Source organism: Malus sylvestris, chromosome 15 (assembly GCF_916048215.2).
Source record: "Malus sylvestris chromosome 15, drMalSylv7.2, whole genome shotgun sequence".
NCBI classification, from domain to species: domain Eukaryota; kingdom Viridiplantae; phylum Streptophyta; class Magnoliopsida; order Rosales; family Rosaceae; genus Malus; species Malus sylvestris.
In genome coordinates, this window is record NC_062274.1 from 15576192 (window position 1) to 15589299 (window position 13108).

Sequence of the window (13108 nt, forward strand, 5' to 3'; positions counted from 1 at the left end):
CCTTTTTCTTCTTCAGGAAAAAAGAATAATAAATATAAGTTGAGTAGTTACCACCGATGTAGGCAATAATTTTATTTATTTATTTATTGCATGCGGACAATATGGGATGGAATACTAAGTTATTTGGTTCGCTTCTCATAGAACAAGTTTAGTTGAGGTGTATAAAGAAACAAATGAAAGAATGAGTACAAGTACAACATGATTAGTTTAGACAAGCTTTAATATAATTTAATCATGAAGTGTTGAGTTCAACATAATTGAGAGTGTTTAATTCAGTATAGGTGTGAAAAACTGACTCCACTTAGTAATATAATAAGGCTTTTATTGTTTTTGTATGAAATTTTGGGCACAAAGATAAGTTTTATTCTCACCAACAATAATAAATTAATATTAGTGTAGAGAGAATGTTGGTTGCGTATAAAAGAACGTATTGGGTTAGATAAAATATTCCTAATGGAAATTGAATAACGAGTACAATACGTGCATGTTTGTGATGGTTATTTTGACTGTTTAAATGTACATACGGGAAGCATTGTCTGTAATGGCCTTATCACATCTTTGCATATTATCCTATGCAAATTAATCAAACACAATTTGTAAACGAAACCACTAATTTCATCGAGGAAACTCCGTATAGGTATAAGTGCAGGCATGCCTGAATTAGCTTAATTAATGATTAAGTAGAATTATCGAAGTTTGGTAATGGCTTCAGTCTTCTGGTCAAGGGTTGAAAAGATCTTGCTTGGTTTCTCTGGTAAATTAATTTGGTTTGTTGAGTCTGCGGAGATTCAATGATGTTGAAATTAGTCAATGCAATGGTATCACCTTTGGTGATTTTTTTAGGGAGTTTTAACGAAATACTCTCGGTACTGTTCTTTTTTAACGAAAAACCACATTTTTATTTTTCTCTAGTACTATTCACTACACTTTTATTTCTTATTTTTCATTAAAACTAAATTTTTTTTGAACTTTTCGTTAGTTTTCCTTTTTTTTTTTTACACCCTTTTGCTTAGACTACAGGTAGAGTGCATGGGACTTTTCTGTTTTTAAAATAAGGAGATGTTATTTCTTACATGGTAGAGTCTGTGAATATTCAACGATTCTGAAATTAGTCAATGCAATGATTTTACTTCTGGTGCATTTTTTTTTTTTTTTACCCTTTTACTTAGATTTACCTCTCCATAAATGGGGGTAAGGCTAGCCGATATTTACCTCTCCCAGACCCTGCGTAAAGCGGGAGCCTTGTGCACTGGGTACGACCTACGACCTTTACCCTTTTACTTAGATTAGAGGTAGAGTGCATGGGACATGCAGGGTTTTTGTGATTCCAAAAATGGAATGCTTACTTCCTCCTCAAACAACTCCCTAGTATATCTGAACTCTCATTCAAACTTTTATATGGTAATTAATCCAAATTTCTTCTTCACCTCCTCTCTATATAAAAACATGATATTCAAATATCACATTACATATTGACACACACTCTCTCTCATTCTCTCTGATTGCTCTCTCTTATTGTTCTCCCTCTTGTTCTCTCCTCCTATCTATGTCGACATCCGAGATTCAAGATGTGGTTCCAACTTTGGATCCCCTTATCAATTTTGTTGATAAAACTACATCAATTAACTTGATGAGACAGATGAAGAACAATGTAAGCTCTAGCTAGTGTTTTTTTGTCCTTTGTATCTTCACTTGGATTGCTAATTTTCTTCGGTGTGAATTTCTAAATATTGAATAATTTTATGTGTTTTGGGCAGGGGCTTATCAATGAAAAGTTCAGCAACAATGTGCTAACATCGAAATTCCATGAGCTTGTCAAGGATTTCATTGCCACTACAGAGTTTTCAATCTCTCAGATTGCTCACCAGACTCATGCCTTATCCAAACCGAACCTTGCATCAGCAAAGCACCATACCAAGGTTCTATTGAAAGCATCCAATAATTTTGGTGCCGAGTCAATGGTGCAACACTCTACCGGGCTAAAGGATTTAATTAGAATGGGTAACATGGATGGTGCCCGTCAAACTTTAGAAATTTTAATAGAACAGTATGATCTTCTAAAGGTGTCCCTGCTTCGATATTTTGCGGTAATGAGTTAATTTGACACATTGCAATTGCTAATTATATGTTCATGCTTCTAGTTATTAATTTTTTTTCCTTTTTGTTGTGAATATACGTGATTCTAACTTAATCTTTTTTATGCAGCTGGAAAATGTTAAGCTAAATTTCAGCAGCCAGCAGCAAATGAACATGGAAGTGTACAATGCGTGTATTGAAAGTCAAATAGGACTCCGATGGAGTCGAGATCAATTGGCTGCTAGTGGTGCTGAGAGAGAGGCAAGGCAAGCAGCCTCACTAGAGCGGCAAGCACAAGCTGATGCACAAGCAGCACAAGCAGCAGCACAAGCAGAAGCAGAAGCTAAAATGGATAGAAAAGCCAAAAAATCAATGGCTCAACAGGCTGAAGCTGCTGCCGCAGCACAATATCGGGCGTATCGTGCATCTGAGGCTGAAAGGATCCGTAGGGTGGCCACTGCTGACGGCCCATCTGCGGATCCAAGGAGAAAGTCGTTTGGGGCAGGGCCATCTACTGCTCTCCCACATCTTATGAGAAGCGTATCTAGTGGGGATTCAAGAAGAGAGATTACAGGAGATAACCGACCCCCAAAGAAAGCGTTGTCATCCCTTGGATGTAGTCCCAATAGCAAATGTTACATCATGTGATGGGCTTCCAATTGTCATTTCTGCTTGTATTGCAAGGATTTACGAACCGAAGTATTTTTCTTTCTTTTTGCTAGTACTAGTAATTGAGCTTGTACGATACCGTGGGTTTTAAAACTTCATTAAACATGTGAAATATATTAAAAGTTGTCTACATTCATTATCAAAATCTATTTACATCCTTATGTTCAATAATTAACAAAAAATAGGTGTTGGAAGAATACATACATAGCAAAAGTTGCCACTCACTACTTCACTCTTCTTCCTCCGTTTTTCAATAGATTGGGATATGTACATTTTTTGTATAGGATAAAAAGATAAACAAACTCAGAAAATTCATCCAAAAAGATTGAAAATGTTAATTTCAATGGAAAAAAAAGAAGATACAAACACGGCTGTTACTTGTTACTGATTAAGGGAGGAGTATGCAGTTAGAAATTTCATACTGGCTGACAATAGAAATTTCACTGGCTGACAGTCGTCATTTGAGAGACAACGGTATTCATTGAGTTCTACAAACATAATAGACCACCTATCAATGGAGACTGTCTGTCATACAAACCAAAAACTGTCATATTGATATCATTTTAATATAGAGCCTTTTATGAATGTAAGCTCATCAAAGCGTCGTAAAAAATGCATCACAAAGAATCACTTTGTACACTTGCATAACCATCTCTCGAATCATTCATCGTGCATATTGATATAATTTTAATATAGAACCTTTTAGGAATCTATGCACATCAAAGTGTATTTACAACAAAATACATAAACCAAATCGACACTTAATATCACATCGTACAACAGAAAAGGGTATAAATACACCAAGGAAACGACTTTTCATTCCCAATGGCCATTTTTATGGGGTTTTCTTGCTCTTAGAGACCCAACAACAAATAAAGTACCCTTTTGTACCTTGAAGCTCAGAAATGCAAAATACCCATAGCAAAAAAACTCAAAAAAAAAAAAAGCAAGAAATCGATAACCCATTAAGGAAAAACAACAAAGAGAGTCATTGGGTTACCATAGTCAAGTGCTCTCATTTGCCTTGAAATGGGGGTACCACACCATAGACACATATCCAAACCAGGTGCTGCATCATGGAATTCTTTCTCACCTTGCCTTACGCGTTCTCTTGTTGAGGCCAAAACCAAAGCCAAAAGACACTCTCCACGCCTGCATATAATCAAACATAAATCACATACATACTCCAAAAACCAAAAAGAAAATGCTGCAACGCGGAAATTAGATAATCATATTGAAAACCCCTACCCAAGCACATTAATAATCTACCTAATGAATGTGATTTGAGAAACAAACCCATGTTTGGCAGAGTTTTCCCTGTTTTCTTTCTAGCGCAACCGAGCATATCCCGCCCTTGCATCGCTGTTTCCAACACAGCACCCTGTACACAAAATAATAATAATAATAACAATTGTCCATACACAAATTAACCAACATATAAACAAAAAGAATCATCTTTTTTAATCATTTTCTCATCAACCAAGTAGAGCACAGATTGGGAAATGATTAATCAACTGTATGGGTAACAAGTTGTTGATACCTTTCATGGCTAAAGCCGACGGTATCTCTTATAATTCCCTCAAAATTCGGTTTACTTTTACAATTTACTGGACAAATGCAGAATTTGGATCGGTTGCTGTCATTACATACACAAATGTAAAACTCAAGTGTTGCAACTCCAGTGGAAGATAAGGCTACATATTAAAAAATAAAAACAAAAATTTAGAATTTACAACGCAAAAATCTAAATTAAACACAATTAAGGTGCTTTCAGAGACACAAGCTTAACAAGGTGAAAAAAATGAAACCTTTTGAAAGCGCAGGATCATCTCGAGAAATTGTCAGAGCACAGCAGTACCTCACTGAAGTATCGCTGAAGCAAACGCTCTTTTAGCAAACCACACATGCCATAGAAATATAGCATATTCAACATCACCTACAGATTACGGCTAATCATGGTAAACCATTTGAAGTTTATCATTTACTCATAAACATAACAGCTACATTTAGATAGAATTTTTTTTTAATATAGTTGCAAATGGTTTAAGGAACTTACGGCAAATAGGGAAAAAATATAACCACCCACTGCCAACCCCATGCACATAACTGCACCAAGCCTGCACAAAGAGATTTTAGTGCAATCAGAGAAAACAACATTAAAACATGATTAGCGAAAAAAGGGCACGCTTCTACACTATTTGAATGTTGGAAGCAACAGCAAGGAGTTTCAAACACTCACAACTTGAAAATCAATTAATATGAAGACTTAGTGTTGGTGGTTACCCAAAAAAATTGAGAACCTCAAGGTTCCGATCTGCCAAGTCATCAACTGAAGGCACAGGATCATCTGGACAAATTGAAGCAGCTCCTAACTGCAAGAACTCTTGTGAGAGTTCCAAAGAGAAACTATGTGAATAATGGCGTTCAGCTGCATAAAATATTTTTCATAAAAATTGTATGATTCGATAAACAGATAGAATAATAAAATCCACTTGAAGCAAACCATTTACAGACCTCATGGCCAGGAGGACTGATATGATATATGCAGAAGTTGTGGAGCAGCAAAGAATCCGCTTCGGGACAAAAGAATAACCCTTGGAAACAAGACATATCTGCTCAATTTAACAAAATAAACAGAAAAGTTAGGAATTTATAGTCTAATTATGTCAAGAAGAAGCAAATAAACATAAACATACATTTTATCAGGAATAGCAAAGCGTAAAACTCAGATTGTCATTTCAAACAACAAAAAATGGAACCAGGACGATAGACTATCACACTTACGATTTAGAGCTAAATCAGGATAAGTTATAAGTGCAGGCTTTTCTTGGTCTCCATACACAATAACGGACACAGAACCACAGCCATTTCGAGTAAAATGTTCCTGAGGATGAAAAATCATGATAAATGAGTTGCAGATTAACAAGTAAATGTAATTGTCAAAGAAAACATCATAAAGCTGCAAATCGAACTATTTTATTACCATGATATTCTATACGATATATATAGCTAAAACATAAAGCCTTTTACTCTCAAGATATCTACTGTGTCTTATCTATAATCCAAGTAAGGGTGAAAAAAAAACCCAGGAAAGGAATCCATCTTTTCCAGATAATTTTATTCCCTAAAGAGTTTCCCATGTGCACTTACACCTTTTTCAGGGAGCTCAAAACTCACCTGCCTCATCTTTGACACAACTTTGTTAAAAAAAATAATAAAAATATGAAACAAATAAGTAGTTCTGAATATCAATCATTTAAATCTTTTGAAAAAGGAAGAAAATAAAGTGGTGACAGTTAAAAAGAGAAGCATGGAATCAAATATATTAAAGAAGAAAATGACTTTAAACTAATCAGAAACCGATAAAAAAATAGGATACAGATGACTTGTTAAAGCAAAAGCTAGACTCATCAATAGAGTCGAGAAGTAAGACAAAGGAAGGTATATAACTTCGGTTTCGTCAATAGAGGGCAACAAACTTTGAATGAACCCTGGAGATGGACTCATCGAAGCAACCCGCTTCTTGCCAACAAAGAACATCACATATGAAGCAAAGACTTGAGAAACCGAAAAAGAAAAAAACATAGAAAACGAGAACAGCTAAAAAGTGAATGAGAAAAGATAAAACCCCGATCACTGAGTTGACTCCGAATTTCAAAGAAATCAACAAAAGGTTTAAATCAATACACTGTACACTAAATAATCTACTTTTATCCCAAACACAAAACTTTTCGCATAAAAGTCCAAAACTCGAACAGTACCACAATGAGATTAAAATAAAAAAAGAATGGAAAAGAAAAGAAACTTCACCATTACAACAAACCCGGTGAGATTGCAAATGCAGCAAGAAGATGTTAAATATACAAATCCCAAATACAGAAATGCACACCAAAAAGGAAAGAATTTGATGTACCTATAACGGTAAAAACAAAACAAAAGATGTGGGCCAGCATATATTGGTTGCAGACAAACTCAATTGTTTGCAAAGTCATCAAAGTTGAGAAAGCTGACCATTGGAAAAGTGCATGCCAGATCATCTATGTCAAACAAAGATCCCAAACCAAGACCCTAACGGAAAAGGAAAGATTGAAGTCAATATACATGTTTTGTTGAAGGTCCTGCATCATATTTCATTTACCTAAACAGACAATGGATATGAAGCTTGTCACAAAGAATAAAAAGGATAGGAAAATGGTTGTATACGGCAAAACAAAGAATACTGCACGGTAAAAGAAATCAAAATCAAAATCCTAGATCAAAATTTCATGATAAACGTTACTAACAATAACTGCACTTCAAAAAATAAGTATCTAATTCCACAAAATAAACAAAACCCAGACCAAATATTTCACAAAAATTAATAACAACCCAAAAATTACCTTCCAAGAGATGAAAAATCCGAGTTGTCTTCCAAGGAAACAGCTACCAACCCCGTAATTACACAGAGCAGAGCACCCAAGAAGCCAGATTTTGCGTCCAAATAGATGTAAAACACAGAATATATAGATTATAGTCAATGGCAAACCGATGTTTAAAGGCAGAACGACGTCGTTCCCAAACACCAAAACACCAAAACCCCAAAATTGAGCAGCGTGGGCATGAAGTAGAGGATGAAAAGGATTGGCTAGCCGAAGAGCATGCAAATCGCCATGTTGACTGGGTTGCTGTGGTAAGCTCTATTTGTGCCGTGAACTCCATAATCTGCCCAATTTGCTTCTCTAATTTGCCCGTCTTCTTGGCTTGATTTTGCACATCTGTGTTTCGATTTTCTACTTCCTGGTTCAAAGAGGTGAGTAACTTATTAAACATATCATTATCCAAAGACGTACCTGAATCGAATTGGGCAGATTGTTGTGGTGGCTGCATAGGTCTTGAATAGAACTCCTCTTCTTGCTGCCAATATCCATCTTGTTGGAATTGTTGAGGTTCTCCCCACATGCAATCTGAATAATCTCTCCAATCCGAATTGTAAGCATTGGAAAACATGTTGTCCCATGATTGGCTATAGCCTTGATAACCCTAAGCATCTTCATTCGCAGCGAATTGAGAACATTGATGAGTTGGATATCCTTACTAATAGGACACACCACATGTAGTGACACTTTGCATTGTGGTCCTTTCGGCATTTTGTGACAATTGAGAAGTAAGTTTCGCCAATTGAGCTTGAATGGTAGCAAAATTCATGTCTTACTTATCTAGTATCTGAAATCAAGGAAACAAAACTAAATCAAATATCAAAAGTAAAAATAAAAGACACAAATAGAAACAAAGTTAGTAACTAAAACAAAAGACATGAAAAAGAAACAACGGGGGATTAGCAAAGTTGCTAATCCCCGGCAATGGCGCCAAAATTTGATGCGATGATTTTGAAATACATGATGCTATCACTTTGGGAAGTGCTATGGAGGTTGGAGGTGAACCCAAGACATCCAAACCAAGCCAAAACATAGATGAACAGCTGCTGCTCGAAGAAGAGGAGAATAACAAGGCCACGGCAAGGGAAGAACCACCATTGCCGCAACCCCATATCCCCTCTATGCCGTCCACTACAACCAAGGTAAGCCTAAATTCAATTTGTCCTGACCCCGTTTCACCAAATGTCCTTATTCCTTGCAGGATCATGCAATCCAAGGAAGAAGAGGGTGAGAAAGGCATCTTTGGAACCTTTCCAAAGAATCAAGAGCAAGAAGTGGATGGAGAATGTCTACTGTTGATGCACAAAATCAGCGAGGACTTTGGTACAACAGAAAGTGTCAGGTTTGTGACCTTCGCTTGGTTGCTTCGATCACTAGTGAAGATAAGTACGTAAATGAATAGGGACAGGGAAGCAAACACAAGATGTACGTGGTTCATCCAGATCGGCTACGTCCACGGAGTAGAGGAGTTCTCATTAATTGTGAAGGGTTTACACAAATACATAGGTTCAAGCTCTCATTTTGTGAGTTCTAGTGAATAGTTTAGTACAAAATGACATTAGAGATTATTGTGGGAGAATGATCCCTATTTATAGAAGAGAGTTTCTAGTTTTGTTCTAACATTGACACGTGTCGTGTTATGATTGGCTTCTGATGTTGACACATGTCGCGCTGTGATTGGCTTCTGATGTCGACACGTGTCGCATTGTTATTGGCCTCCTGGTTGAAGGGAAGCTCTTTTGGGTCCTTGACGGTATAACGTTGACCGGTGCTCAGTAGTTTCGGGATTGGTCAAGTATGGTACAAACATCTACAATTCATCAAAGAAGATACACTTGAGACGAAAACTCCCAAAGAAGTTGGATTTTATGACACGGGAAAAGTCATAACTCTCAAAACACCAAATCTGGCCAAGTCCCATATCCCTGCAACCTTCAAAGATATGGTGTTCGTAATTGAGTTTGTGTTGGAGCAAGCAAGTAAGCCATCTTCTGCAACCTTCAAAGTGCTTTTTGAGATCAAAAGGTCCGGTCTTCCCCATTTGAGATTTTTCTGAGAAAATTAGGACCTTCTGTTCCGAATTTTGTCAGGAATTTTTGTGTGGTTGAAGGGTGATGGCGATTTCTTCGGCTGGAGGAAATTGGGTTTTGGGATTTCAGGGATTTTGAGTAAGTCGGGGTAGCGAAATTTGGAACCAAGACGGCAAATTGAGGAGGAAGGGTGAATCCCAAAAGTACACTTCCTTAATTAAGTTCTTAAATTAAATATTTAATTAAAAAAATCCAACATAACAAAATAAATTACCACGTAGTTGGCAATTTTTTTCTTTAAATTTTTTAAATAAAAAAGTAAAAAATATTTTTGAGTTGTGTTTGTACCATACTTGACCAATCCCGAAACTACCGAGCACCGGCCAACGCTATACTGTCAAGGACCCAGAAGAGTTCCCCTCCGACCAGGAGGCCAATCACTACTCGACACGTGTCAAGATTAGAAGCCAATCAGAGCGCAGCACGTGTCAACATCAAGAACCAATCATAACATGACACATGTCAATGTGACAAAGCTACAAGTTTTTCTATAAATAGGGGTCATTCCCCCACAATATTGCCTAATGCCATTTTGTGTTAAATCATTCACAAGAACTCACTAAATTGAGAGCTTGATCCTTTGTACTTGTGTAAGCCCTTCACTACTAATAAGAACTCCTCTACTCCGTGGACGTAGCCAATCTGGGTGAACCACGTACATCCTGTGTTTGCTTCTCTGTCTCTATTCATTTACGTACTTATCCTCACTAGTGACCGAAGCAACCAAGCGAAGGTCACAAAACCTGACACTTTCTGTTGTACCAAAGTCTTCGCTGATTTTGTGCATCAACATTTGGCGCCGTCTGTGGGAAACGACACTTATTCCTACTCTCTTCAGCTGTGTCAAGCTGGTTTCTATCATTCGTACACTTTCTTTTGACCAGGCATCCCTCTCCAACATGGGAAGCGAAGGAAGCCACAGCACACAGAATGACACCCCCCTTGCACATAGTGCGAAACAACGAAAGAAGGAAGGAAAACGAGTTCTTCTTCAAGCTAAAGTCGATGAGTTGGAAGCTCAGAACAACAAGATAGCAATAAGGAATGAGGTCCTCCAGGAGCAATATGAGAAGCTCTTCGAGACACTCCACGAAGCTAGGCAAGCTCAGACACGCGAGCTTGTTGCCCCCGTGGAAGTCAACCATCAACTGGGTGCCCTCCAACATGGAGGGTCACATGCATTCGACATAGATATCCCTGATAGGGAACAGATTACCCCTCGACTTGATAATCAACATGAGGCTTCTCTTAACCCAGTTGCTTCGACCCGAACCATGAGAAGTGGAGGGAGACACCTCTTTACTGAAGGGGCAGAAGGATCGAAAGCCGTCTTTCGCGATTGTCGGGATTTCCTGAAGCAACGTCGAGAGAATTCCATCCATATAAGCTCAAAGATTAATGACCCAAGGATTTCTGAGAGACTCGGTCCCCTGCCACGGCCCAAGCCGGCCACCAATTTGGGGAAGGGGCAACAAGTCCCAGAGAGACATGAGGGTACAGGGGACTCAGAGGTGTTCCGACAGACATACCCTGGAAGCCAGTATAGCGAGTCCAGGGAAAAATCACATGCCCTCGATCAAACCTTCCTAATTCCAAGAGGAGATGGAGATTTACGAAAGAAAGCTCCAGTGACACATAACTCCGCTCAGGACCCCCTTGTCCTACAACTTCTTGAGGAAGTAAACAAGTTGAAGGCTGAACGTCAGGCTGAAATACCTGACTGGAACCAACCCAGGCCTGGCCCTCTTACAAGGAGGATCCTCAACACCCCCCTTCAAGCAAAGACAAAGCAAAAGCTTGGCTTGCAACTTTATACTGGAAAAGAGGACCCGATTGAGCACCTTAACCTCTTTGAGTCCACCATGGCATACCGGATGCACACCGACGAAGAGCGATGTCTTCTCTTCCCCTCCACCCTCTCTGGTGGAGCTCTAAATTGGTATTGTCGTCTTACACCTGAGACGGTAGACTCATTTGAGGAATTGAGGAAACTATTTGTTTCCCAACACACTTTCCAAACCGATCGCTTGCACTCTGCAGATGACTTGTACACTATCCGCCAGAAGCCAGACGAGTCATTACGTATGTATGCTGGCCGCTTCAGCCATGAATACTCCCGGTGTGCCGAGGCAGATGACAAGACTGCCCTCAAAGCCTTCACGGCAGGCCTACGTGATTGTTTCTTTAAATACATGATCAATGCCAATACTTGGAAGACTTACTCTGAGGTGATGGCGCAGGCTTATAACCATGCCTCCGCCGAGGCAAAGACATATCAGGGGAAACCCCCTACAACCATCCTTTATCAACAAGTGGGAGGTGGAAGCCAGACTCACCTAAATGAGAAGACCTCGACTTCCCAAACAGCAGTGGCACCTCCCCATGCCTTGCATAATGCTTCACCGAATCAACAGACATATCAATTTCAAGGCAAGAGGAAGGATTTCCATCCTCACCACTCTCCTTTCAGTAAAAAGAGTAAGGGACACTATCCCGATAACCAAGGGTATCGCCACAATAACGCTCGCCCCCAGGCAGTCAATGCAGTGGGTCAAACCCGCGTCAAGATACCCCCTACCCCAAGGTATGAGACATACACGCCCTTGAATGCCACATGCGCGGCCATTTACCCCAGCATAGCTCACCTGATACCAAAACCAAAGCCGAGGCACCCAGATTACACGCCCCCGAATAACGCGGGCACGTTTTGTTGCTACCATGAGCATAACGGCCATGATAGCGAGAAATGTATCATCCTCCGTGATCGTATTGAAGCTTTGGCACGAGAAGGAAAAATTGATCAATTCCTTCTTCACCCTCAAAGGGATAACCGTAACCAACGCCAGGTGAATGTCATATATTCCATAAGCGGCTGCACACCCATATCTGAATCTTCCAATAGGGCCATGAAAAACAGTGAACGAAGTCTGAGGACTGGTCACCAAGTGTTTCACGTGGAAGACATCAGGGGAGGGAAGTATCAAAAACCTAACTGGGATCCGATATGTTTCTACCCTGAGGAAGAAAGAGGCATCATCTACCCTCATAACGACCCATTGATCGTGGAGGCTCACATAGCCAACTTTGATGTTCGACGAATCCTCGTAGACACAGGGGCTTCGGTCAATATCATGTTTGCCGAAGCTTTCAGGGCGCTCAGTGTAGCTGAACACTTGCTCGATCGCTCGATTTCTCCTCTGATAAGCTTCTCCGGTGATATCGTGCAACCCTTAGGGAGCATACATTTACCCTTTACTATTGGTACAGGCCCTTACACGGCTACCATTACCACTAACTTCCTAGTGGTTGACTGCCCAACGGCATACAATGTCATCTTTGGGCGCACAGGCATCAATGATCTCAAGGCTATGGTATCCACGCATATGCTGTTGATGAAATTTCCAACCCCCCATGGCAACGGCTACATCAGAGGAGATCAGCTTAGTGCACGATCATGTTACAACACTTCAGTTAAGCAACAACACTTGCCCGGACCCAAGGAAACCCTGTCTGTACATGACCAAGTCACAAAGACCAGCCTAGATGAAGCGAACTTGGATTTTCCTGATAGCAACAATCAACCAGATGATCCTCGAGATGACTCTTTCACCCAGCAAGCCCAACCTGCTGAAGAGTTGGAGAAGGTACCTATCTCAAGAGATTATCCAGATCGCATGGTGAAGATTGGCACCACATTGTCACCACCCCTTCGGTTAGCATTGATATCTTTTTTGAAAGAGAACACTGAAGTCTTCGCCTGGTCATACGAGGACATGCCAGGCATCTCTCCCGATGTCATCTGTCATCGTTTGAGTATTGACCCCAAGATCAAGCCGGTGAGACAGAAGCGAAGATCTT

At 39.6% G+C, this 13108-nt stretch overlaps 2 protein-coding genes across 3 annotated transcripts; one reads left to right on the plus strand and one right to left on the minus strand.

The window, feature by feature from the left end:
- The first annotated feature begins 1445 nt into the window (after positions 1 to 1445).
- LOC126605603 (uncharacterized) lies at positions 1446 to 3141 on the plus strand. Its single transcript, XM_050273016.1, has 3 exons — positions 1446 to 1651; positions 1758 to 2087; positions 2206 to 3141. Exons 1-3 carry the CDS (start codon positions 1547 to 1549, stop codon positions 2722 to 2724), a joined length of 954 nt encoding a protein of 317 aa, XP_050128973.1. The 5' UTR covers positions 1446 to 1546; the 3' UTR covers positions 2725 to 3141.
- Positions 3142 to 3408: 267 nt separating this feature from the next.
- On the minus strand, positions 3409 to 7391 carry LOC126605609 (uncharacterized). Of its 2 annotated transcripts, none has more exons than XM_050273028.1 (10): positions 7125 to 7391; positions 6757 to 6813; positions 5530 to 5629; positions 5260 to 5357; positions 5029 to 5117; positions 4802 to 4862; positions 4554 to 4632; positions 4286 to 4439; positions 4042 to 4126; positions 3409 to 3897 (listed from the first exon to the last, which is right to left on the minus strand). In XM_050273028.1, exons 2-10 carry the CDS (start codon positions 6757 to 6759, stop codon positions 3835 to 3837), a joined length of 732 nt encoding a protein of 243 aa, XP_050128985.1. In that variant the 5' UTR covers positions 6760 to 6813; positions 7125 to 7391; the 3' UTR covers positions 3409 to 3834. The 2 variants fall into 2 exon arrangements, with proteins under 2 accessions (XP_050128985.1, XP_050128984.1); XM_050273027.1 differs by having other exon boundaries at positions 6659 to 6813; positions 7125 to 7258.
- Between the last annotated feature and the right edge of the window lie 5717 nt (positions 7392 to 13108).

Excerpts from the sequence above, each read along its gene's own strand:
- LOC126605603 (XM_050273016.1), top strand. The coding sequence starts at position 1,547 with ATGTCGACATCCGAGATTCAAGATGTGGTTCCAACTTTGGATCCCCTT. Across the intron at positions 1,652-1,757 it reads TGAGACAGATGAAGAACAAT|GGGCTTATCAATGAAAAGTT; the intron begins GTAAGCTCTAGC and ends TGTTTTGGGCAG. Across the intron at positions 2,088-2,205 it reads CCCTGCTTCGATATTTTGCG|CTGGAAAATGTTAAGCTAAA; the intron begins GTAATGAGTTAA and ends TTTTTTATGCAG.
- LOC126605609 (XM_050273028.1), bottom strand. Across the intron at positions 4,863-5,028 it reads GAGGTTCTCAATTTTTTTGG|GCTTGGTGCAGTTATGTGCA; the intron begins GTAACCACCAAC and ends CTCTTTGTGCAG. Across the intron at positions 4,440-4,553 it reads TGATCCTGCGCTTTCAAAAG|CCTTATCTTCCACTGGAGTT; the intron begins GTTTCATTTTTT and ends TTTAATATGTAG.